Source organism: Eptatretus burgeri, chromosome 6 (assembly GCF_056783735.1).
Source record: "Eptatretus burgeri isolate ZD-2024b chromosome 6, Ebu_testis_v1, whole genome shotgun sequence".
NCBI classification, from domain to species: domain Eukaryota; kingdom Metazoa; phylum Chordata; class Myxini; order Myxiniformes; family Myxinidae; genus Eptatretus; species Eptatretus burgeri.
Window position 1 is genome coordinate 31,524,247 of NC_140966.1, and position 25,926 is coordinate 31,550,172.

A 25,926-nucleotide genomic window follows, 5' to 3' on the forward strand; every position below is an offset into this window, starting at 1 on the left:
CATGCTGGACCAATGCAAGAAAGGACGGAAACGAACTTGGAACATGTCTACAATTGTTTTATTCACAAATAAAAAAGACACAGGGCAAGACTTATCGTGGATATGCAAGCAAGAATTTACAATGATGGAAAACACTTAACAGTTATACTTTAAGACGGGACCGCACACTCAGACGATTTATTGAAAGATCCCCGCAGCCAGAGAGGGAGAGATGAGCTGGGGGGTCGCAGTTCACGTGGATACCTGTACGTTGAAGGGAAGGAGTGCTCCTCGGTGCGGCACCTGCTATTGGTCATGTGGCTCGGCCCACAGTCATGTCGGAGACGTCAATCACCCTTCAATTAAAGTATGAAGACATCGATATACTTGAGAGAAAGCTGTTTAATTGTTCACCAAGACGTGCACGGAGTGAGGTAACACCAAGAACTTCAATTATCTTAAGGATGCTCGGAGGGTGCCGTCACTAGTCTGAGACTGTTATATCACCCCCTTGTGTACTCGGTTTTATCTTTGGACAAATGTTTATCTCACAATTTGTCCTTTTCATCCTAACCAGCTGCAAGCAGTGGGCTTATTTCATTACAAGAATGGTGAAACACAGTAGAGATAAGAGCACGTAACGGTTCACTCCCTATTCCTGCTCTCACAATGCTTCTTTGAACCACTCAAGGTCAATCAGAATCATATTTCCAGCATACACTGTTCTAATGTTCTTTTTCACAAGCAGCCAGCCAAGAGTATAGTTTGATTAATCACCAAGCCTGCAAGAACATATAATGACTTGGAAAAGCAAAGCGAATAGAAAAAGGTACGATTCCCGACAGTCACACGCGTGGGGCTCGTGCCCGTGGAGGAAACCGAGCGTGGCAGTCAGAGTCCCAGGGCGGAGATCAGGGTCGCAGATGGGACCCAGGAAAACTCCACGAACGCCAGCAAAATGTAGAGCACACACCAACCAACTTGCTCCTCCAAAAGAACTCTTGCTCCTCCTCCAAGAGACTTACTCAGAACCAATGACCGAACCCCCTCAGAACTCTTTGAGGATGGCGTCGTAACTTTTATGGACCTCCCTGAATGGGGCGGGGGCTCGGTCGAACAGACGTCACTCTGCCCTGATTGGACGGGGCTCCCATGGGTCCGCCCTTTCTGGTCGGAATTTCGGCCATGTGGGGAAAACCCTGCCCCCACTCCACACGTGCCCATACTCGTCAAAAAGAAGTTACAAAGTTTGTGGAAGTCGAAGGAATTGTCAGAGATTATGCCTCTGACAGCGAGTCGCCGGTGAGGCGAGTGTGAAGCACTTGTTCCGTGGTGTTGTCGGTTTGTTTGGTGGATGGTCTTAGATGGTTTGTTGGATGGTTTGTTTGATGGTCGTTAGATGGTTTGTTGGGTGGTCGTTAGATGTCATAACCCACCTGAAGGACATCGCAACGCACACCTTTGATTCTCCCACTAAACAAAAAGAAGGGGCCTGTCTCACATGAATTTAACGGAATAACTAACTCTTGGGACATCTGTATTTTGGAATGCATATGGTTTCCAGATCCGTAACAATATATATATATATATATATATATATATATATATATATATATATATATATATATATATATATATATATATATATATATATATATATATATATATATATAGTGTTACGGTTGTGGAAATTCGCAAACCACCATTCAGGTCCCGGAGGTGAGATATCTCTGCAAGTACATGTGTAGTTAGCCCAAACCCGTTGTTTAGAGGGAATAAATGTGATTCATTCGGGCTGCGACGCTTTGAGATAGCCGTTTTTCTGTTCTATCTTTATTTTGAACCAATCGCCATCACACAACAACCACCAACCACAACTCCGCTTCACAACAACAACAACAACGCCAACAGCCACGACCTTTACCTTCACAACTCGCTCCCACATCATCGCATCATGTCATTCCCAAACGCACCATGACCATCAAACCACCACCATAAACCCTCCATCACCCTCACCTCCCTCCCTCCTACCGCCATTCCCGCACCACCTGTGAGCACCGAGCGTCGGGCTGTCCTGGGCTCGTACAAGATACGCGCCGAGCCGCGAGTGCAAAATGCGGCCTTTCCAAGGAGAATTCGGATCAGGAATGCTACACGCCCAATTCTGATCCGTCCAATCAGCAAGCGCGGGGCGGCTTGGCCACGCCTCCAGGCGCGTCTGTGTGGAATCGAGATATGCAAATTCTAGGATCAGGGGAGATTCACGCCCCCTTTTCCTCCGTCCAATGGGCGAGCGTGGCTCCGCCCCCGAGCTCATCCTGATCCGGAAATTTGCATATGGGTTCTCCTGCCGGCCTATAAAACGCCGAGCAGAAAAGCAGAGTTGAGTGGCAGAAAAGCGAAGAGAGTTTTGGGGCAGAGAGAAAGAAGAGTTGTTGCGAGGCAGTCAAGTCGGGTTGGAGTGCGGAGTGGAGTCGGGAGGCGAGGGCGTCCAGGTGGTTTTCTGCAGTCGGCTGAGGAGAATTGGGGGAAGAGTCCGAGGAGCTCTAGTCCGAGGCAAGGAAGACGGCGGTCGGCGACGAGGTCGCGGTGGAATCGCTCATCACGGGACCCAAGCAAGCCAGCTATACTCTTTCCCCAGAGCATCAACAATTCCCCCTTTCCCCCGCGCTGAGATAGTGCGAAAAAGGGGGCCCCGTTCCCACCCCACTCCAAGCGGTGCCAACGAAACCCGCGAAGGAGCACGAAGTCGGGGCACCGCCGCGCTGCCACATTTGCGGCTCATCACGAAGTCGCGGGTCGGACCCACCCGGTCTCGTGGACCTGACCGCTCCTTCAGGTCCCGCGCAAATATTGGCCCACAGGCCCCGTCTGCCCCCTTGTCTTTGAGGGTGGCCTTTTCTTTTGCTTTTGAGTAAATGTGTTGTTGGCGCCGTCTGTAAAGTAAAACTGTTTAAGTGTTGCCGTGTGTCGGTCTTAGTCGGTAGTATCTCTGCGTCATTGTTTCTTTTGTTGCATGTGATATATGTGCATTCTGTTTGGCTGTATATGTGTGCTCTCCGTGTGCCGCGGAATAAATGTGCATTATGTTGAACTGTTTTCCCGTTTCGCTTCGTCTTTTCTTTAATTGAATCTCCATCTTGCTTCACGTAACGGGTTCGTCGTGGGCTTAATACGCCTGATAATTAATCTGAACCGTCGAGGCCGACGAGAACACCGCTCGGTTATCCCGATAGTACGGAACGGATCGCTTAAGCAGCCCGTGTTTGGAGTCGACCTGCGGCGAGGTGCGATCGCCCGGTCTACCATCCGCGGTGGGTACTTAGGTAGGTCGAGTTTGGCGAACAACCCTATCCCACGCGGGTGGCCGATTGGCACGATCGTGGTGAGGCCGAAAGGCCCACCCGTGACTAGCTCCCGGCGTTAGTCCGAGAGGGTCACGACAGAATTGTCCGTCCGGTGTGCGACGTGCCGCGATTTGAGTCACGTGGCTATTCGCACGCCGGCGGGCGCGAATTCGCAACAATATATATCATGAGAGTTTTAGTAATATATAGATCGATGTTTCTGCCAAGCTTGCATACTTAGAAATTGATGGCCTGAGCCAATAAAGTGGCCCAGATATACATTAACAGCCCAACCAAAAAACTCCGTCGATTTTGGAGATATGCCTCTATTGTTCATGTGATTTGGATGGATGTTAATTATTTATGTTTTGATTGTTCAACTTGTGCCCTTTCGCTCATTGTGCCTGTGTTAACCTTCTCATGTGAACTATTGAAGCTTCATTAAATTTTTTTTTTGACCGAAGATCTTTGTGTCTCAACAGTGACTCTCCCCTGCCGGTTTCTTCTCGTGTTTGCTTTGTGAAGTACCAAGATATAATCAGCGTTGGCGTGGCTCAGCATCTCACCAATACAGTCTTCATTGACAGGGCCCTCATCGTGGTGCCATATTCTGAAGGTTGGTTCTCGAACCTGGTTATTTATTTGTGGGTTTTATTATTATTACTTTTTTTCCTCGAGGGTCTCCTCCTCTTAGTCACTCATTATACGGCCCAACGATCCCCAAAGGATTTTTAATTGATTGTGCTGTTTACCTACAATGCCAGGTCCCTAAAAATTGATTTCCCAAGTAAATTCAAATAAGCCCTGTTTTAATGCCACCACATGCTTTTAAAGTGTTTTTGGTGTGAACCATTATATTACAATTCAGTTGAGTATTTTGCCTTCAAGGTAAGACTATGTCGTGCCAGTTGTGATTATTATAGCGGTAATAATGGCTCTGTTTTCTTTCTCTTTCTATGTCTGTTGTATTTCAGAATGCCGAATTCTACAGCCATGTAACCTTCACCTAAACCGCCACGAAGGGCGATGATCGGCTCCTCTAAATGGGGGTCGTAAGAATCTCGCGGTAGAAGAGGGTTGTTTTGCGTTGTTGCCGTTGGGATATCTATCAATGAAGCTTGAAAAGCAAAAACGTTGTCATTTGGTTTCCTCCCCAATATGCTGATTTCTACTGGCATATAAATTAACATTGTTTGCATGGCAGGCATAAGCTTTTACTTGTAGGAAGGACAAAACAGGAGTTTTATTAAAACATTTTTTTTTTGGTCTGTACATCACAAGCAAATGGGAAATACCATCTATCAGAACAAACCAAAATTTGAAGGGATGAACTGTTGCAGTTGAAAAATTGCCTGGATTAATATGCTGCTGTTTGTCTCCCTTCTCTCTCTCTCTTTCTGTCTCTCTCTTTCTGTCTCTCTCTCTCTCTTTCTGTCTCTCTCTCTCTCTCTCGTCTTTGTGCCAATAGACAACTAGCGAGGCGCCACATGGCAGAAGCAAAAATTGTTCGACTGATAATGCAGTTGCATCATCGCAGCCACCGGCTAACGAGTTTCGACAACGATGTTTTTCAACCCGTGTCTCGTGTTTTTGCCTCTCCCAACATCCCTCCCCTACTCTTCTCTTTCCCTCCCTGCCATTTATTATTATTATTATTATTATTATTATTAATATTATCATAATTTTTTTTTTCCTTTCAATTGTGCCTGATATTTCTTGTGAGTATTGACGGCAAACGCTCACGTTAGGTTAACAGCTTACGGAAATTTTGTAAGATGGTTGGCTGATCTTGTTGGATTTCTTCATGAAGCATTTTGGTTTGTTTGGGTGCGTGATGTCTTGAAATTGTGTTTTTGACATCAACCCTTTTTTTTTCTTCCTTCTTTATCATCTTTTGCAGCATTTACTCTGGGTCATCGACCACGGGTTTGAATATAGCATATTGGACTCCCTTGGTAGCATACAACAAATCATTTGTATTGATGTTGGCACCAAAACCATCATCAAAGTGCAGTTTCATTCTTGCACTTTGGTGTTTGTGTGCTTTTGCAAAAGACTTTTATTTATTTATTTTTTTTATTTTTTGGCTTGAACCTGCCAGAGTATGGAATTGCCACTGAGGGGTTGTTGCAGGATGAAACTTGTCAACCTGGTATCCTCTTGATGATTTGTGGCTGTTTTGGACACACATGATGTTTGTTTCTCTTTTTTTTGATTGTTTTTGTACCATATAGTGCTACCAGCGGCATGAGCGCTCGTATGTCATAGCACCGTGCTTGGCTGGAGAGGCTGCCTGCGTTTTATGCCCAATGTATTTCAAGGAAAGGTGATATGGCAAATATCCTGTTTCATTAGCTTGGTGAAAAGAAAAGTAAAAATTTTAGGGAGGTGTGTACTCGGTGTGTTTTTTTGCAGCGTATGTGCAACAAACGGTATGCTAACTGATGACAAGTATGTCAGTGTAAAAATTTTGATTTTAAAACTGTTCCAAAATTCAAAATTACTTGCTTTTGTGGTGACAGATTTTGAGGTGTCAGTCAAGCTGCTGCCACTGCTGCTGCTGAGACTTGTTTGTGATTCGTTTGGTGTGGAGGGGACATGATAAGTGTTAGCCTTTCACGTATGTTGGGGGCTCAGTTAGATTTGGCAGGGCCTGATTGTATTGTTCTATTCCTTCCAGGAAAGATTCCTGATGAGTCTAAAGCCCTTTCTCTCTTGGCCCCTGCCAGTGCTGTCGCTGGATTGCTGCCCACTCCAAACCCACTTGCTTCGGTGAGTTTTGATGTAAATTCTGACTCTTTTAATGGTCTTTCCAATGTTCAGAATAATTGGCAATGAATCTCGCTATTTTCATGGTCAGGTTAATTAATGTTGCTGTTTTCATTAAAGGGAAGTTGCCAAGAGGGCCATCAAGATGTCACTTTACATGCGACTTATTTTTGTAGCTCCATTCGTGGAATTTGCAGGTGACCACCAAAATATATTGTTGCGAGCCGGCGGTCTGGCGAAGAACGACCACTAGGTGGAGGAAACTACGTCGATTCCCACCAGACTCCCCGGAATTGTAGACCGTCGCTCACGGATAATTCCATGACGCGGCGGGTCGCTTAACCGACCGTGGACGCCAATACCTCAACTGCGTGGCGTAGGGTCCTCCTGTCTAGAATCAAGTTACCTAATTAACCACGCGGTTTTGACTACCGTGGAACCACGCCCTCGGTACTCCTTGCCCGAACCGGATGACTCTACCAACTACCGACTACCTTTCCAGATCGGATACAGTCGAGCGACACTGCCTAGGATGTACCAACTCGAAGGAACGGATTATCTGGAATAAAGACCCAGCTAAACTCAGATTCGAACCATGCTGGACCAATGGAGGAAAAGACAAAGGCGAGCCTGGAACATTTCTCCAATTATTTATTTACAATAAGCGGGGAAAAGCATGTGGCACAACAAAAAGGTTTATTCGGTATGTAATGCAGGGGAAAGATGAGAGAGGTGTGGTGCGGCAATTTTACAAGCAACTTACAAAAGCAGACAGTGCAGACTTGATGCGAGATGAATAAAAGCAATAACTATCACAACAATGAAGATCTTGTACAGGCTTATCTAATGGACAGGTGCCAACACACTCAGACACACACTCAGACAAAATAAACCCAATGAAAGGCAAAGGACTTTTGCAGCCAGGGAGGGAGGGAGTTGAGGTCAGTTTTTGGTACCTGAGCGTTCGGGGGAAGGGATGCTCCATGGTGCGGCACCCGGCAAAAGCTGTGCAGTTCGGTCCACAGCCGCACGTGTGGTAATCGTGTCTGGCGGAGTCCAAAGAGGCGAGAGATGAGCAGTAGGCAGGACCAGACGAGGTTTGGTCGAGGTCGTGTGGGCGAGGATCAGTTCAGTAGGCAGAGCCAGGCAGCAGGAACACTTTCACAACAATTCTCTTCAACCTCTCCAACTTGCAATTCTCTTCAACGACCAAACAACTCTCAATTCTTACTCGACCTCTCCAACGACCCGTAAAACCAACTCGACCCAACTCTGAGGATTGCTCCGTACTTTATTGATCACGGAGCTCGGGGAGGAGCCATGGCGAAACAGACGTCATCGTCCGATCCGAGCATTCCGATTGGATCAGGCCTTCATCTGGTCCGCCTTGCTGGGCGGGGTTTCGGCCAGACGCTAGTTTGGCCCGCCCACCTGGGTGTAAAACGAACGTGATTCACCGCCCACGTCTGGTTTGGAGTAGACTGTGGAATACTCAAAGCGCCAGTCTACTCCATGGTGCACATTGCGATTTTGCCTCAGAAGCTATTATTGAGGAGGGTACCGTGGGTTGTCACGCTGTGGCAAGCTAGACAAAGGGCAAGCAGGCAGAAGGTACCGTGGGTTGTCGTGGATTTTGCCTCAGAAATGAAATGGAGGGAATAAAATAAAAGGGAAAAATGATTTAATAACCTAACTAATGCCCATCGCAACGCACCCTCGTGTCTTCCCACTACACAAAGAAGGGATCTAACAACACGTATATTAATGGAAAAACTGACTCGGGACAACTGTATGTTTTATGCATACGGTTCCGGGAACTGTAACAATATGTATGTACATTTGTGGTGTTTAATTATTTGTCTGGTCAATATCATGATCCTCACACATTTTGTTGGGGGGGGGTTGTTCCAATGGCATCTAGTGCTAAAGACGCAGCCCTCGTAGAAAGTATCAGTAAAGAAGGAATCTGAAGTCTTGTTCAAATCATGGTGATGGAAAAATAAATATGCATATGAAATGCACCAATACCCTTAGCACTTTTCTTAACATTTGTCTACACTTGAGAATTTTCAGTCATGGGAATCGTCATTTCTGGGAGGAAAAATGGATGTGCATGATGGTCCTTCTACACTGTACAGGATGACATTCAAATGGTGTGGCTGCTATTACTGAATTCTTACTACAGGCTTTGTGCATCACAATTCAAGAACGTGGTAGTTGGTAATCCCAAGTCGTAAGTGTATTTCATTGCATTGTCACTGGGAGTCTGCAGAAAAGGAAGGTGATGGCAAAATGTGTGCATACATTCTCTTTTTATGAAGTAGAGGTTGAACTACCTTAGTTGAATTCTTTGGAGCAGAGAATGAGAACTTGCCTGCTATGCGTAAACATCTTTGGTATTTTGGTAAGGATCACCACTGAAAGGTATCTTTCTTGGAAGGCATCAGTGCTGAAGACAAAACTTGGTTCTATAACTACGTGCCAAAATGTATTGTTCAGCAGTGGCTAACCTTTCCAATACTGAAAAAAGACGTGAAGCATTAAGGTGCTTCACATAGTTTTCCTTTATTTCTTTCTATGTTATTATTTTAATGCTGAAATAGTAATTTTGCTGAAATTTGCATTTCCGCAGGGTATATAAGTGAAATTAAAAATGGCTTTCTAAACACTGATTCACTAACTGATATTAAAGATCAGTACCTTCTGCGTGACGTAGAAAGCTGATATTTTGTGTGCCGATGGACATTGAAGCTGAGACACTGAAAAAAAATCTCAATCGTCAGACAGCATCCATAAGATAAAATAAAAAAATGCAGGTGGGTGACCCGAGACAATACAGAAGCACGGTAATTTTGTGTGAGAGACATCAAAGCCCATGCAATGGGAAAAATTACAGAATCGTTGGCCAACGTCCGTTAATGAAAATGTAAATAAATGAAAAATCGAATGCAGTTGAGCGACCCGAGACAATAGGGAAGCACAGTTCATATGCTTACTCGAGGTGTAAGTATATGAAGTGAATAAAGACACGATATGGTTTTGTTTGATTACACTGGTCTGCGTCATTTCAGAGGTCTCGGTTTTCTCAACGGTCCCTATATGTTTTTTGCATACTGAATTTAGAAATGTATCTCATTTCGCTCAATCAGGTCAAGTTTTTATGCTTTCTCAATTTTAAGGAAAAAAAAATAATCAAAATTTTTGTTTTTTTAATTAGCATTTTTAAAATTTAAAATCGCACTTGCATTGACAGAAAATGTACAAACTACAGTATATATAAAATGACGCACAAGTACCGTTAATGTGAAATTCAAAATTAAAAAGGCGAAGGAAAACAGCGACTGCTGGAGCAACTGAAGTTGGGTGTTGCCAGAAACAACGATTTATCTATATTTTTCTGAAATTGAAATGAAAGTAATTGAGAAGGCACTTTCTTCCACATTAAGTGTACTTGTGTGTCATTATATGTATAGTTTGTACATTTTCTGTCAATGTAAGTCTGATTTTGAATTTTAAAAATGCTAATTAAAAAAACAAAAATTTTGATTATTTTTTTCCTTAAAATTGAGATAGCATAAAAACGACCTGATTGAGCGAAATTAGATACATTTCTGAATTCAGCATGCAAAAAACATACAAGAACCGTTGAGAAAACCTAGACCTCTGAAAAAAAAAATTCAAATGCAGCCCAGTGTTATCTGACCATTATTGTCACAAATTACTCGTGGCTGTTAAGTGGTGCGTTTGTGCAGTGTAACAATAACGTTTGAATATCTATTATTCAATAGAAAGCTAATTATTTTAAATGTTACTGTGTAATGTTTGAGGTGAGATACAAGTTTAGTCGAGTAAAAAAAGTTGTATGCTATAATATTGTAGTTAGGACTATATGTTTTGTGGAAAGAGAGTGAGATTGAGAAATTTCTGGGTGCTTTTGGATGTAAGTGGTGGGGAAATGGGGTTCTGGTGCAGTCCAAAATTTACATTGAAGTGAATGGGGGGGGGGGGTGGAACATCTCTGGAACACCCCCACATCACAAAAATTTCTGTCTTTTTTCTCCCTTTTAACCCAACGTTCATCAGTTCGGCACCTCATCTTATCGCTGAAAAAGAATTGCAAAATTTACATTGAAGTGAATGTGTGGGGGGGGGGGACTTTTTGACCGACACCCCCAAAATTCCCACAAATCATTTCCTTTTTCTCCATTCCCAACTAAACCATTAACAAATCTTTAAATCTTCAATAGACCATACGTAAAGGGAGGGGGGGAGGGGATGGTCTTTCGCATTATTCACTGGTATACTCAAACAGTGAATCAATGAATATTTGTTTTTGCAATTCATCACCAACGAGTATACCATTTCTTGGTTTAAGTATTTTCGTTGAGCAGAGATGAAATGACAAACCTGTCTTCATGCTCTTGTCTGAGCATATAATTTTAAGATTGTACTTGTAGTGGATTATTTTTCCATTCAAGGATGTTTATTTTTCTTTACATCCTCTAACTTTACATGAAAAGCAAAAGATGAATTTCATTCTGTCACTTCAGAAGAGAATAGCTTGATAGAAGATATTGAAAAATATCTGAGAGGTGTAAAATTGAAGAAAGACAAATATAATAATTATTGGATAAGAATGATAAGGAATAATTTTAACTCAACAATTTCCTTTTATGGGAAAACTTCGTTTTCTCCAAAAACATCATTTAATTATTCTCCTTCATTATGATTCATCTTGACAAAAGCTTCTCCTTAATCAGGTTCCTTGTGTCCATAATTTGATGTTCGTTGGAATTTTTTGGAGAGTAGCTAACCCCAACATTTTTGGAAAGCTTAAACAATACCAAAACAGAAAATCCATGTTTCACATTTTTTCAATGCATATAATGTGGTCAAATAGGTCGTTTTGGGGTAAAAACCCGTTTTTTAAAATTTTTTATTGTAGCTCTGAAAATTCAAAATTCATCGCAAGCAAACAACTGATGATGCATAATTGTTAACTGGAGGACAGTTCTTAATATAGAATACATATATCTGTATTTTGAGCAATGGTTGCCATGGAAACGGCTATAATTTTGTCAAATTACCGTTTATTTAATGTATTGCTTTCAAATCTTGAAACAAGTAACGCATGAATATGGTGATCAGTGAAATGTACTTAATGTCAAATATGAGTTTGTAGCCAATTGGCATCACTGTCTCTAATGTCACTCATCATTGCCATCGTCATCATCACTATCGTGGTCATGCCGTTCAATGTTTGAGTCCTCGTCATTCTCACACGAAGTGCTGCACATGCAAAGATCAGTGCATGTTAAGTTCTTGGCCCTGCAGGAACATCTCTGTGATGAACATTCTGTCTTGCACTGGCACCTTATCTCTATAATTGCCTTTGGTGCAGGGAGAATGTCTGTTGTTGTCGGTTTGAGTTAACCACTCATGTCCTTGTGGAAGCCATTCTTTAATGGATCAAGAAATGTTTGCTGAGAAATTGCTGCTTGACCCCAAACGTATGCCTGGATATGTACCCGCATGATATGTTGCCTCAGAGCACCGACAGTTGGTGGTAACTTGTCATTCTCAGCCATGTTCTTACAGAAGAGATGCCACCAAAGTTCAGGGATGCTGGAAATATTGACACCACTTGGACAATAACCTGAACAGACAAATCTTGCTAAAGTTGTGTATGGGTCCTCTGACAGTTCAGCATCCTTACAGAGCATAGCAAAGGCATCTGCCATGTCGTCATCGGCCTTCGAGTAGCACTGGAACCACTTTGCCTTACCATGTCGAGCGAACTGCCCAGTATTATCGGCACCTGTGAATGCGTGGAAGGCTGGCAATGCCTGGGCTCTCTCCTCACTGAGGGCCTTCCAGATTGGCTCGATTTTGACAATGCTAGATGCCATTGAGATAGATGTGTGTCTTGGCAGGAGATGATGGTTTGCTATGGCAAGAACCACAACATCCGTATCAGGTGAGAATATCGTCAGCTCAATATCTCCCGTGTGTTGCTGTGATGCAGCTATTGCTTGCTGGATCATCAACGTATCGGCCTCCTCGTGGTTATTTGCCTCAAATTGGAGACCCCTGTTGCTCGACGTCCGCCCAGATGCCGAAACGACAACCACCTTTGTTGAATCGCGGTTGTATTCTAGAGTTTTCTCTACCAAGTACTCCGTCAGATCAGCCTTGGTTTGATCATGGGACAGAAATCGACTCATCGTGGTGTGTTTGACACTGGTATCATCCTTGACCTGATATTGGACTGGTGCCTTTCCTTGATGTCGTTTGTCTCTGGTATTGCTCTTGAGGGAATCTTGCTTGTATGTATCAAAAACAAGAATTACATGGTTGAAGCCTCTGGTCAGACTCATCACCCTATCATTTAAACATTCACTGAGGTCCTTCACTGTCACGACCATTGCTAGTTTCTTGGTCATTTTCTGGAGAACTACCATTCCATCCACGACTGTGACCTTCATGCTCGTACTGCCATCAATTACAGCATCAGCGAGTGCTGGTTCCATGTGTGTGGCATCAAGCTCATCTTCTGGTAAAGACGCTCCCTTGTTGGCAAACTTCTCCAAGTTGTGGATTAGCTTCGACTTGTCTGTGCATGACAGTAAGCTACCGTTTGGTGCAAACAGGGCCCTCGGTGTCACAGTGAATTCAAAGTTGCCAATTGCATCCTTCTGGTCGACGTCCCTGCTGGATCTGTAGAGTAGCATCAGTCTACCATACAAATCCTTGGTTTCTTTTAGATCTACTGTCTTGTCCCTGATCTTGATTGCTGGTGTTGTATTGCCAGACATGTACATTCTGTTCTTCTTCACTGGTGCCCATAGGCTGACATCACCACTTATCCGTTTAACAACAAAATCTTCATAGAGATTCTGTCCCGTTTCATCAATGTTCAGTATCTGTAGTACAAATTCTTCTGGCACATAAGCGTGGGTGACCACATTGAAGAGCTGGTTACCCTCAACTTCAAATGGATTTTCATGACTAAGTATGGCAGCCTTGATTCGGTCAATTGCATTGTGTTCACGCTTGACGACACTTGGAGACAGGCCATGGTGCTCAGTGATCTCACTTTCCTTCAGACCAAACTGTCCCTTAAACTCGCAAGACAGGCGTGACAGTTCAGGTGCAGCAGGTGCAGTGGCGTCACCTATGTTCCCAAGAAGATCACACTTACAATGCATCAAACTACAAAAACTTAAAATCAAACGTTTTACTACTGAAGGTGCCGAAACCTTCTGATATTGAACAACAGACACACCCAATGTTTCATTGCACAGATGGCCATTTCCATGGCAACCAACTGTTCCAATACTTATGTGTTAGTCATGGTCACTATATTTAACAATTATTTTGGCCATCCAATGGAAAATATAAATTTTTTCAAAATGGCAATTCCACTCCAAAAATGCAGTTTCCATGTCAACTGACAGTCAAAATGCAACATTTTATTATCTTATAAAATCCATTGTTTGCCATTTAACAGTAATCCATCATCAGTTGGTTATTTTGTATTGTTTCAGATTTTAAAAAATTGGAATAAAAAAAAAGCGTTTTTCACCCCAAAACGACCTTTCCAAAAGTTGAAAAAATGTGAAACATCATTTTTTTATTTTGATAGATTTTAAACTTCTCAAAAATCTATAGGTTTGCTACTCTCCAAAAAATTCCAACGAAATTACACAAGGAACCTGACTATCTCAGGTCGGTACCTGACTATCTCAGGTCGGTCGGTACTTTCCGCCGGTACTCCAGGGGCCTCCGTCTGGCCATCCCCCAGGCAGATGCCAGACCCATCCCCATCTCCTTGAGATGATGGTCAACCTGCTGCAACCATGAGGCACGTGGTCGGCCCACTGGCCTCCTCCACTCATGAGACTCCCTCGCTGAGAGAATCTGGTGAGCAGGATCAGCGTCAGGAAAACGAGCCACATGTCCATACAGCCGCAGCTGACGCTCACGGACGATGCAGGTAACAAATCTCATCCGAGTCTCTCTCAGCAACCGCTCGTTGGACACAAAATCCGACCAGCGATAGCCAAGGATTCTCCGAAGAGACCTGGTACCAAAGGAATTAAGTCTCCGTCTCAGATCCTTGGTCAAAGTCCAAGTCTCGCACCCATAGAGCAAGACTGGAAGTACCAAGGACTTGAAGACTCGGACTTTCGTCCTCCCGCACAGGTACCGGCAGCTCCACACCCCATGATCCAGTGAATCCATGACTCCCCAGGCCCGACCCAGACGTCTATTGACCTCCGGCTCACAACCTGCGGAGACATGAATATCACTGCCAAGGTAAGTGAATCTATCCACGACCTCAAAATCCTCCTTTTAGCTCCTTTTAGCAATAATGTTGTTTATGACTCGAGGCCCAACGAATGACTATCTCCTTTTAGCAATAATGTTGTTGTTCGTTCTTCGGCTGCTCCCGTTGGGGGTCGCCACAGCGGATCATCCGTTATGATCCGCATACTGATTTGGCACAAGTTTTACGCCGGATGCCCTTCCTGACGCAACCCTGGTCGCCTCTTACGACACAGGGATATGGATTGGGTTTGGCCATGACTCCAGGCTGCCCTCCACCCTCTCATAGCGCGGCCCAATGCAGAGCACCCGTCCTCAAGCGATCCTCCAACCCAAGCCTCCGAGTAGCCGGATTACAGGCACACGCCACTACGCCCGATCTCCTTTTAGCAATACTGTATATCCAAAACTGGAGAAGGCAATGAAACCAATTCAAATCAGAGTATCGGAAAACTTATGAATGAAGCATGTGAAGAGAAGATGTAACTTTTCTAACGAGGAATGATGAAGATTCAATTTGTTTTTATATTAACAGGGATAAAATATCTTTGTATTGACATTTTTAATTATTTCAATATTCATTAACTCATTGAAAATGGCTGATGCTTCATTAAAACAATTGTTATTTCCAGCCTTCTAACTACCAAACAACAATAACAATCTATTAACTAATTGTGATGGGTCATTTGGAAGAAAACTAACACCTGAACCAAGCCAACTTAATGTTTCAATTATATGTTTCTCCTTCTCGGTCCTCTTTTTTTTTTTCTCTCTCTCTCTCAGCAACATAAACCCCATAATCAAGTGAGTTTAGCAAATCAATATACACTCTATCATCTCCATTTTAAATGGTTCACTGAAATAATAAAACTCGATTCCTGGCTCAAATGTAATGTCCATTATTGGTTAGAAGAAACATTAATCTCAGAGTTAATTTAACAGATGGCCGGACAGAACCTAAGAACCTCAATTCATCATTGTTTCTCAATACCTTTTCTTTAACAAGATAGAGTATTGCTGGTTGTTCTGTTGGAATTGGACCTGCTATGGTTTTTGAATCTGTTGAATATTCATTGTTTTGGAGAGCACTCACAAAATAATCAGGGGGTTGATTTATCTCTTCCAGTTGTTGAAATAATCCTTCATCACCATATTCTAATTCTCCGATAGTCTTCTCGGTCTTGCTCCATCATTTGACTAAAATCCTTTATCATTTGAAGTTTTTAGGTAATCTTGCTGACCTAATATAACTGTTCGATGTCTGTGTGTCTGTCTGTCCGTCTGTCAACAATTTTTATCTTTCTGTCTCCTCGATGTCTCGGCCGATTGAGTTCTAACGTGACACGATGATAATACTAGTTGCTCTCTATCGATCGTCTGAGCTCTTTATCGCATTTTCCCCTCAGGGTCAAGGTTACAGGGGTCATGAAGTGCAAAATGGCCTATAAGGAAGCATCGGACGGCTATAATACATAATGGGTTTCATTGGGATTATTAAGAAGATTTCATTCGACCAACTAGTTTCTCGTTACTTGTCATCTGGCCCTGTTTATTGGGCACCACGAGGTCCGTTGACTTTAACACTGCTTCGTGCGGTTATTCATTTTATATTCTGTTTTCACTTTTCATAGTCGCTAAGGTTGATTAACACTCGGTTGCATCAAGTTTTGTGAAAATTGAATGTTTATATCCTCTGTCTGTGTGGAATGCATTACAGCGAGGGGAAGCTTCCATTGGCTTCCATCTGTTTCCACATCGCATCACGATGCTATCTTAAGTTCTAGTTGACTCTGTTCTCACTTTGGGGCGTTCTGGTGTAGTTACAGGTTTAATGAAGATAATTTTCGTGCAATTCCGATCAGAAACGAACCTTTCATGAGGAAAATATTGTTGCGGATTCGCGCCCGCCGGCGTGCTGACGGCCACGTAACTCGAATCGCGGCACGTCGCCCACCGGACGGACAATCCAGTCGTGACCCTCTCGGACTAACGCCGGGAACCAGTCACGGGTGGACCTTTCGGTCTCACCGCGATCGAGCCAATCGGCCCCCGCGTGGGATAGGGTTGCTCGCCAAATTCGACCTACCTAAGTACCCACACGGAGGGTAGACCGGGCGATCGCACCTCGCCGCAGGTCGACTTCGGACACGGGCCACTTAAGCGACCCGTTCCGTACTATCGGGATAACCGAGCGGTGTTATTCGTCGGCCTCGACGGTTCGATTAATTATCGGGCGTCTTAGCCCACGACCAACCCTTTACGTGAAGCAAGATGGGGATTCAATGAAAGAAATGACGAAGCGAAGCGGGAAAACAGTTCAATAATAAGCACATTTATTTCGCGATGAACGGAAAGCACACATATACAATTCCACCAAAAGCACATGGAAAAGAAGAAGACAAAAAGCAAATGCAACAATGCAGATCTATCCGACTACCGGACACTCGGCAACACTTATACAATTTTACTTCACAGACGGCGCCGACAACACATTCCCAAAGCAAAAGAAAAGAGAACCACCCTCCAGGATGAGGGTTAGGCGGGCCTGGGGCCGAGACCGTGTCGGGCCTACCCGTCTGATGATGAGACGCGGAGCGGCGGTGGTGCCTCAACTCCGCGGGCCTCGCGGACAGTGTCTGGTAGGGGGTGGGAAGGGGGCCCCCTTTGTCGCACTATCTCAGCGCGGGGGGAAACAGGAGGGGGTTGCTGATGCTCGGGGAAAGGAGGATTTCACAAAATCTCGGGTCCCGCGACGAGCGTCTCCACCACGACCTCTGTCGCGCCGCCGGCCTTTCTCTCCGCAGTTCCCCGAATCCGACGCGAGCACCCCCTCAACCGCCTTCGCCGCCGCCGCCTCTCCACAGCTCCGTCCTCTTCACTCCGACTCCGCGAACTCCCAACTGCGAACTGCCACTTCAACTCAACTCTTCCTCCGCTTCCAACTCAACTCTTCCTCCGCTTCCAACTCAACTCGTCTGACGAATGCAGTCGTTTTTATAAGCCCCGTGGCTTCGCTCTTTCATCTTTGACCCTCTGCCTCCGACCTTTCACCTCGCTCCCCATTGGCCCAAGGAAAAGTGGGCGTGAATGCTTTTTGATCCATGAATTTGCATATAGCGACCGCCCTCCAACGCCCTGGAGGCGGGGCCAAATCGCCCCTCGCTCACCGATTGGACGGAACAAAAGTGGGCGTGAGTCGTTTTTGATCCGTTTTTCTGCGGAAGGTCCGTGATGTTTCTGAACAGGCTGCTCGGTGCGCGCCCCGCACGAGTCCAGCATCGGTGCCCACGAGTGGCGCGAGATGACGGTGATGCGATGGTGGCGAGTGGTGACGGTAAAGGTGGTGGCGGTTGTGGTGAAGCGGCGTTGTGGTTGGTGGTTGTTGTGAAGTGGCGTTGTGGTTGGTGGTTGTTGTGATGGCTGTTGAGACGTGGTTGGTGGTGGTAATAATGGCGGCTGGTCCAAAATAAAGATAGTAAAAGAAAAACGGCTATCCTGAAGAGTCGCAGCCCTCATGAATGACATTTATTCCCTCTAGACAACGGGTTTGGGCCTAACTACACATATACTTACCAAGATATCTCACCTAAGGGACCTGAATGGTGGTTTGCGAATTTGGTCAACCACAACAATATATTGCATTCAAATAACCGTGAGACTCTAGAAGGGACACAACATGCTTTGCATTCGCTGCTTCACCTCGTAACCTGTCCTCCTTAGGGACTGCTTATTCGTAACGGCTGTGAGATTAATGTTTATTATTCCCGCGCTTTCGAAGAAAAGCGGGAATATTGGGATTGTCTCCCGTACGTCCGTACGTCCGTCTGTCTTACCCTGTAACTCCTCCCTACACCGTTTGAAATAGGTACTTGAAACTTTGGGACATAGTAGATACTAGAAAAGTACCCGCGCATGGGCGGGTACAGTTATCTGTTGAATGGCGTTGGTCCCGTCTTGATCGGATGAAATTTAGAAATTGACGTTATCCGGTGACCTTGACCCTGTGACCTTTGACCTTGACATTGACCTTAATTCCCTTATGTCCGTTCCCAAGGATCACATATGCCAAGTTTCATCTCATTCTATCCAACGGTTTGGCCTTCTATAAAGGACAAGCAAACATGAAAAATTGACGTTTTAGTCAATTTATGACGTCGTACCTCGAAAACCGGAAGTTGGAAGTGAATGTCGTCAATCAACTGTCATTTAATTTTGATTATCTGTCGAACGGCGTTGGTCCCGTCTCGATCGGATGAAATTGAGAAATTGAAGTTACCCGGTGACCTTGACCCCGTGACCTTTGACCTTGAACTTGACCCCCCCCCCCCCATGTCCGTTCTCATGTCCCAAGGATCACTCGTGCCAAGTTTCATCTCATTCCATCCAACGGTTCGGCCGCCTATAAAGGACAAACAAACAAACACACATACATACATACAAACATATTTTATTTTTTTAGTATAGTAAAGATATGTATGAGGAAGTGCACAACACTTTCGGATTTTTTTATGACACCTAGGGGCCGGGCCAGAGGGGTTGGGGTCATGGGGGTCAATTTTTTTAAAATGTATTTACCATTGTACATGGTAAATTATTTTATATAGAACTTACTCATGTGGCCCGCATGAGTGACAAACAGTCACAGGTTTTACTGTATTTATCTAATTGATTATGAATAATTATAATTAATAGTATACACATTCATTCCTATGATTAAATTGATGCACAGTTCTATATTGCTGGACAGTGTTAAATTAATGTTTCATGAAATGTTGACATGCTTGCAATGACTTCTGATTGAGTAAACATAGTAAGTCTTTGGTCATAAAGCACATCAAATAGAAAAGAAGAGTCAATCCATTTTGCAAGATAAAATTTCACCTAGCGTTAATGGGACAAAGCAGTGGGTGCGGGAATATGCGATGGTGTGCCATCGACAACGTAGTTCTAGTTGTATTTATCTTAGTCAATCATACTTTCAACTCCCTCGTCGCTCAATAAGAAATAATGCTTCTACTTGTATTTTATTTAAGTTAAATTTAATCAACATAAATAATTTTTGAAGAAACAATTGTTCTATGTAGTGTAGAAAAAAATAATTTGAGTATTTGAAACACACAACTGGAAGATATAAATGTATTGTTGTGAAACAAGGTGAGGTACTAAAGTAATGTTTTTCAATAAATAAATGGATGCAAAAAAATGAACAAGAAATTTTTAGGAGCAATCAGAGTTGGTTTCAAAAGTTGAAAAAAACAGGAAGACATAAAGAAGAAATTAATGTTGACAGAAAATAACGACTGAAGAAGCGTTTGAAAGAAAACAAGATAAAAATTTTTTAAACCACTTTAAAAAAAACTTCCCAACAAGAAAATGATGGATGTTTTTCCAGTTCCTGCGATAGAATACACTCCTAAATAATACATCAAATATTAGGGTAAATACACTTGAAAAGATAAAATCAGCCCCCATGACCCCACCCCCTCTGGCCTGGCCCCGAGGGGTCATATCAAAAATCCAACAGTGTTGTGCACTTCCCCATACATATATCTACAATGTCCCAAAGTTTCAAGTTCCTATCTCAAACGGTGTAGGAGTTAGAGTAAGACGGACGGACGGCGGAGACAATCACAATATTCCCGCTTTTCAATTACAAGAAGAAAAAGTCTCCCTCTTGTGTAATAGCTGTCCACAACCGTTTGGTTTCTCTCATTCACACAATCAAAGATGACGAGATTCATTTTTGATTTATCCAAATCTTGGGGTGAAGAGATATCATCCGTATTATCACTAAGAATACAAGTTATTGGTTTTGATTTATTTTTCCATTTATGTGCATCACAGAATAGTTGTATGAAATCTTCAATGTTGTAATAATTTAGGTTGTTTTGAGGTTTAAATATATGATCCTGGTGTGGCTCAGTGGTTAAGGCGGTGGCTTGTGATCCTCGGGGTCCTGAGTCTGAGCCCCGCTGGCCGCTGAGTTAGCATCGGGGGGGGGGGGGTGGGGGGGGGTGTTGACTCAGTCTGTCATCCTTCGGAAGGTCGGCAAAATGAGCACCAGTATACTGGTAATTATCCCTGCAGGGTCAAAGGCGACAAAAGGGTTGGCATCAGGAAGGGCATCCGGCCATAAAAACATTGCCACAACAAAGGGTACTATGACTGGAGCCTGCAAAAAGCTGACCCCCTGCTCAGGGATAAAAGCTTTCAAATGGTGTGATGATGATGATGTTTTGAGGTTCAAATAAACAAATGATGTCTTTTTTTTGAAGACCCGCATGAAAACATTGTGATAGTAGTTGATAATTGGGTTGAAAACTCGACTTTGCGAAAATTATTAAATTATCAAAATCGAAAAAGTTGGGAGTTAGGCCTTTCACATTTGCTCTACGGCGAGGATACGGCGGCCACAGAGTTTCTGCGGTGGCCACAGGGTGGCCCTACGCCGTTTGGCTATCTTTTACAGGCCGTAGGGGTCGCCGTGGAATTGTAACACGGTGTTGTAACTTTTCATTTCTACGTTGGCCGTAGCAATTCGACATGCCATAGTTGTGTTCCACGTCGACCGTACGTAGGGTGTACGGTGGACTTGCGTTATTCGTGCGGCTGCCGTAGTCTCTTATCAATGAAAAATGAATTTTGCCCTAAAAAACCAATACATTTTAAAAAAACCGAACACAACGAAGCGTTCATGTTTGTTCACATGTCTCCCCTACCTGTTCGACCCGCATCTTCGCGCTTTGTTCATTCAGTTCGTCGGTGGAAGTACTCGTGAAAGCATCTCTTGTGTGTCGATCGCTACTTTACCTTGTGTTTTCACCTTGATTTGTGCTGTTTTTTTTTTTTTAACTCATCTTGTGTTTTAATTAATAACAAAAAAGCAATCCGATCACGTGATGTGACAGACTGTCAGGCAAGGATTTAATTTCACAGAAAAACCGGTTGTAATTTGGAATATCCATCATTACCTCAGCCCGATGCGTTTGATGAAAGTGATTGTGGTTCTGGGGGCATCATGTTTGAGCTGCCCTGGGGGCAGCACTCGCAGAGTGCGCGAGCGATCGGAACCCAGGCCGGAGCTTGAGCCTGTGTGAACCTTTGGATGTGGTGATTGTACCAGTTTACATACAATACACCGCCACCGAAGGTCATTTACTCATCTTATTTTACCTTAAACATGGGGAATTTCAGTTGAAAGTGGGTTTTCTTGGGGTCCAGGAACAGATTAATTCACTCCATTATTTCTTATTGGGAAAATAGTTTGGGAATCGAACTTTTTGCAATCCGAACAGCCTCCTGGGACGAATTCAATTCGGATTCTGGGAGCACCACGTACTGGTATATTCCGAACTGTTATATTTTTATTTCAGTAAAAAAGAACTGGTATATATACCCACTCTTTACCGTCCGTCTGGCCGCACGTTCGCCTTCGGGCCCCCCCTGCGGTCACCTTCCGGGCACCTTGAGGCTACCTTGCGTCTGCCTTGAAAATTCTATGGCCGCCGCAGGGACACCCTAAGGTCACCGTGCGACATCAAATCCAAGACCGTACGGCACCCCCACGTTTTCAGTCTCCACAGTTTCTAAATACGCCGTGTGGCTCCCCGAAAAATAAAAATGTGTGACCGTGGAAATACTGCGGCCACCGTATAATTGCTAGTGGCCGTAGATTTTGCAGACCCCACGGCCACCGTGGCAAATGTGACTTAGGCCTCAGGAGCATCTTTAAAAGCAAGCAGGTTTTTCCACATCCGCTTGAATGAACTATTCAACATCTTAATGAATTTGGAAGATTTGTATGGTCATTAAATTTTACCGTATTTTCACAAACGGATAAAAAATATTTTTAAAAAATCATTCATTTATTTATTGAGAAAATACTTCTTTTTTTATATAGACTTTTTTAGAAACTGTTTTATTCTGAGTTCAGGTTTAATTTTAAGATAATCCATTATTTTATTTATACAATATCTTGTATTGACATTTTCCTGTCAATGACAATCATGAATAATAAATAACATAAATCCATTAAACATTACCCTAATTTCAATAATCTCTTCTGTTGTTTAAAAATAAATTAAAAAGGTGTATTATCATCCTCATACTTGTCATTAATTTCTCTTATTAATGTTATGAAATAATGCATTTTTGGCATAATTTTGAAAGTTATGTTCTTTTTTTTATATATTTTTTATCATTAATTAGAAGATAATTACAAAATATGCATTGTTTATCGACTTTTAACTCTGTTTAATCCCAATCTATCACACACACGACAATTCTCAAATTTAACACATGAATTCAGCATATTGTCACTTAAAATAAAATTCATCTTTACTATAATCAGTGCTTTCATAAAAATAATAATATTGTTGTGGATTTCCCGCCCGTCAGCGTGCGAACGACCCCGTAAAAACAATAGCGGTCGCTTCGCCCACCGAACGGACAATCCAGTCGCGGATTTCCGGATCAGCGCCGGAAACCAGCCACGGGTGTGTTTTTATCCATACCACAACCTTGTCCGCACTCTACCGCGCTACAGGGTCCGATCGCCAAATCTTCAATTTACCTAATTATTCGCGTGGGTAGGTTACCGAAAGATTGTATCTCAACGGGACCGCTTGGAAACGAGCCGCTTAAGCAGCTCCCTTCCTTTTGGGGTAACCGAGCGGGGTATTATTGCGCTGTCCCGTTGGACCCGATCACTTTACCGGCTATTTAAAAACCAACTATATTCCGAGTGCAAGATGGGGGCAATTCAATGAGGGAATGGATGCAACGAACAGGTTTACATTCACACAAGGACATTTATTATAATAAAGCATGTATGCAATAAAACAAGCAACAAAAGAAATGCAACCGTCTACTTATTATGTACAGTCACTTGCTCTTAACAGCAGTTCCTAATTATTAGACGGGCCCACGGACTCACGTACGCGCGCACACACACACACACACACACACACACACACACACACACACACACACACACACACACACACACACACACACACACACACACACACCAAAGAAATGGTGGCAGAGGTCTTTAATAACGAGCTCCAGCTCGGAGGACAGGTAAGCTGAAACCCAGAGCCTATCTCGAACCTCTCCACCTCGTGTGGTCTTCAAGTTGTTCAGACCCGGGCTCTAGTGAGAGCGAGCTGGATCAAATCGCCGTGAGCTGCGATCCTTCCCGCTCTCCCGCGAATCCTCCCGCGCTTCTCAACACGTGCTGGTGAGACGAGGCGCCGATACTTCCCGTCGATGCGTCGCTTCCCCGAGGAACCACCTCCAAGAAGAGGTTGATGAGTCGCACCAAGTCGGGAACCAAAATGGAGAACAAAGAGCTCCACAAACCAAGAAGAAGAAGAAGGCACCACTCGCAGCTCGAGCCGAGCGACCGGCTTAACTTTCTTCCAAACAGGGCAGCTTGAAGCAAAAAGCCTCCTCCCGAGCCAGGTCTCAGCCGAAGCTCACTGAGCCAGCCGAAGCAAAAAGCTTCCGAAGGCCTCAACCCTAACGCAAGCCAAGCAGGACCCGATGGTCTGCTGAACGACTCCCCTCAACTCCCTTCTCCAACTCTGCCCACGAACAAAAGAAAAGATCTCCTCTTATCCTTCTCCCGCCCTTCCCCCACTCTCGGCGTGACTCGTGACTCATGCCCTCGTGCTCCATCCCCCGCTCAGCCATGGGTGGGAGGGAGTTGTTGACATCATGAGTCATGGGATGGCCGGGTGGTTCTTCCTCTTCGCAGAAGAGGGGGAGGGATGTCTTCATTGTTCGTTCCCTAACTATTAAATCGATCCGCAGCACATCTAATCGAATTCTGAACATTTAAACAATGAAAGGTGAGCTATCTCGGGAACAAGCACTTATCGACATAGCTGACGAAAGGAACCAGTATGTTGTGTGCAATCGAATTCTCAAATTCGTAACACTACCCCCTCCCCTTTTTACAGACTCATCCCGAGTCGTCAAATTTTCGTGTGACCAGTATGTGTAAGTTTTCCCCGATTACGTTCTACCTTCGGATCCCTGAGTGCTACATTCCTTTATACGTGTCCCAAAAATAAATAACCTAATGCACTGCGTCACTAACTAAACAAACTCTGACTCATTCGGACAACTTAACTAAAATTGCCGGCGCAAAAACAAACATGCAGGTGGGGTTCCACGTATTTACAATTTTCACTCAACTTATCCATTACTTAACCATGGCCCAGGACTTGTGATCTGTGAAAGGGGAGTAGGTAAAAGTCATTTTGAAGTTCATTGATGCAGGGGAATGGATGGAGATGGTCGCAAAACACAAATGAGCATGATGTATGCACAGGCTGCCTGCAGGGCAGTCCTTGCAAAACTGGATGTTCCTGGCGCACATGACGATGGATGGACACAGGGGCAAACGCAAACAAGGGCTAGCAGGCATGGGGTCATGGCAGAGGCAGGCAAACGAGGCATGGCAAGGCGAGTCCATGCAGAACAGGCAGCTGCAGCACAACAGGCCGGCAGGTGAAGCTGGCCGGCCTCTGGTGTGGTTCCATCAGGTCTGGAGGGAGTGCGGTGGTGCCGGCCGCTTTGAAGGCGGGCTCGGACCTAGGCTACTGTCTCCCCCACTGTATCGCCTTTGCCTATCTCTGTCCATACCCACTCCCTTAATTTGCCACAAAACACAACAAAATTTTGCCCCTCTTTATTTTTATTATTTTTATTTCCCTATTATAATTGTCTCTCAAACCCCCTTTATCGTTATTGTCCGGCTTGCCTATCATGTTCACCGAGCCTACTCCCAACCCCTACGTTCCCTCTGGAGGGGAATAGGGAGAGACTAGCGTCCTGTCTCGAGGCCCAACGAAGCCTCAGAATGGCCTCCTCAGAGTTCAGCGGGCGACAACGAGCGAAGGGATGGATGGTGCGAAGGGGTACATCTCCTAACTACCCTAACATTTATTACACCTGAAACTAACCCGGGGCTTTCAAAAACGCCTCACACTTTTAAACTACCGGTTCTAAAAACCATGATTCCCGTCGCCTGTGTTGGTGTCCATTATAAATTTGGGCCTTGCCCTCAAATTTTCATTCGTGCACTCGCACAATTTCCTGGCTGGGCAGCGTGGCTCAACTGGCAGGAACTCCCCCTCTGCCGAACTCTAACCATGGCACCCCCAGGCCCGCAGGCTGTCTCCGAGCCGAGCTGCTCCCTATAAACGCTGGGGGTTGCCCTCTCTGGTATTGCCCCCCTCCGATGCCCACGTGGCGTGTTGATGCCCCGGGTCCCTTTCCGAGGGTCGCCCGTGCCCACTACACTGCCCCCGTGGTATTCTGGCGCTACGGGTCCCGTTTCCGACGGGTCACCCATGCCCACTACACTATCCCGGCCTCTCTTGGGCCCTTGGCCTACTCTGGCCGACTAGTCCGCTGCCCGGGGTGCCCACTAAACAAATACTCAACTTTGCACAGCCACGCTCCCAGCCGGTCCATGAACTCTTGCATCCCT

The 25,926-nt window shown here is 44.4% G+C and overlaps 1 protein-coding gene across 4 annotated transcripts in view; it reads left to right on the forward strand.

Moving 5' to 3' along the window:
• The window catches only part of LOC147024496 (uncharacterized), a 105,460-nt gene that overhangs the window by 16,262 nt on the left and 63,272 nt on the right, over positions 1–25,926 (forward strand). For all 4 annotated transcript variants that reach the window (XM_085884478.1, XM_085884476.1, XM_085884475.1 and 1 more), the window contains exons 2-3: positions 3,809–3,942; positions 6,007–6,098. In XM_085884478.1, the coding sequence (XP_085740604.1) occupies positions 3,809–3,942; positions 6,007–6,098 (226 nt within the window). The remainder of the gene's footprint in view (positions 1–3,808; positions 3,943–6,006; positions 6,099–25,926) is intronic.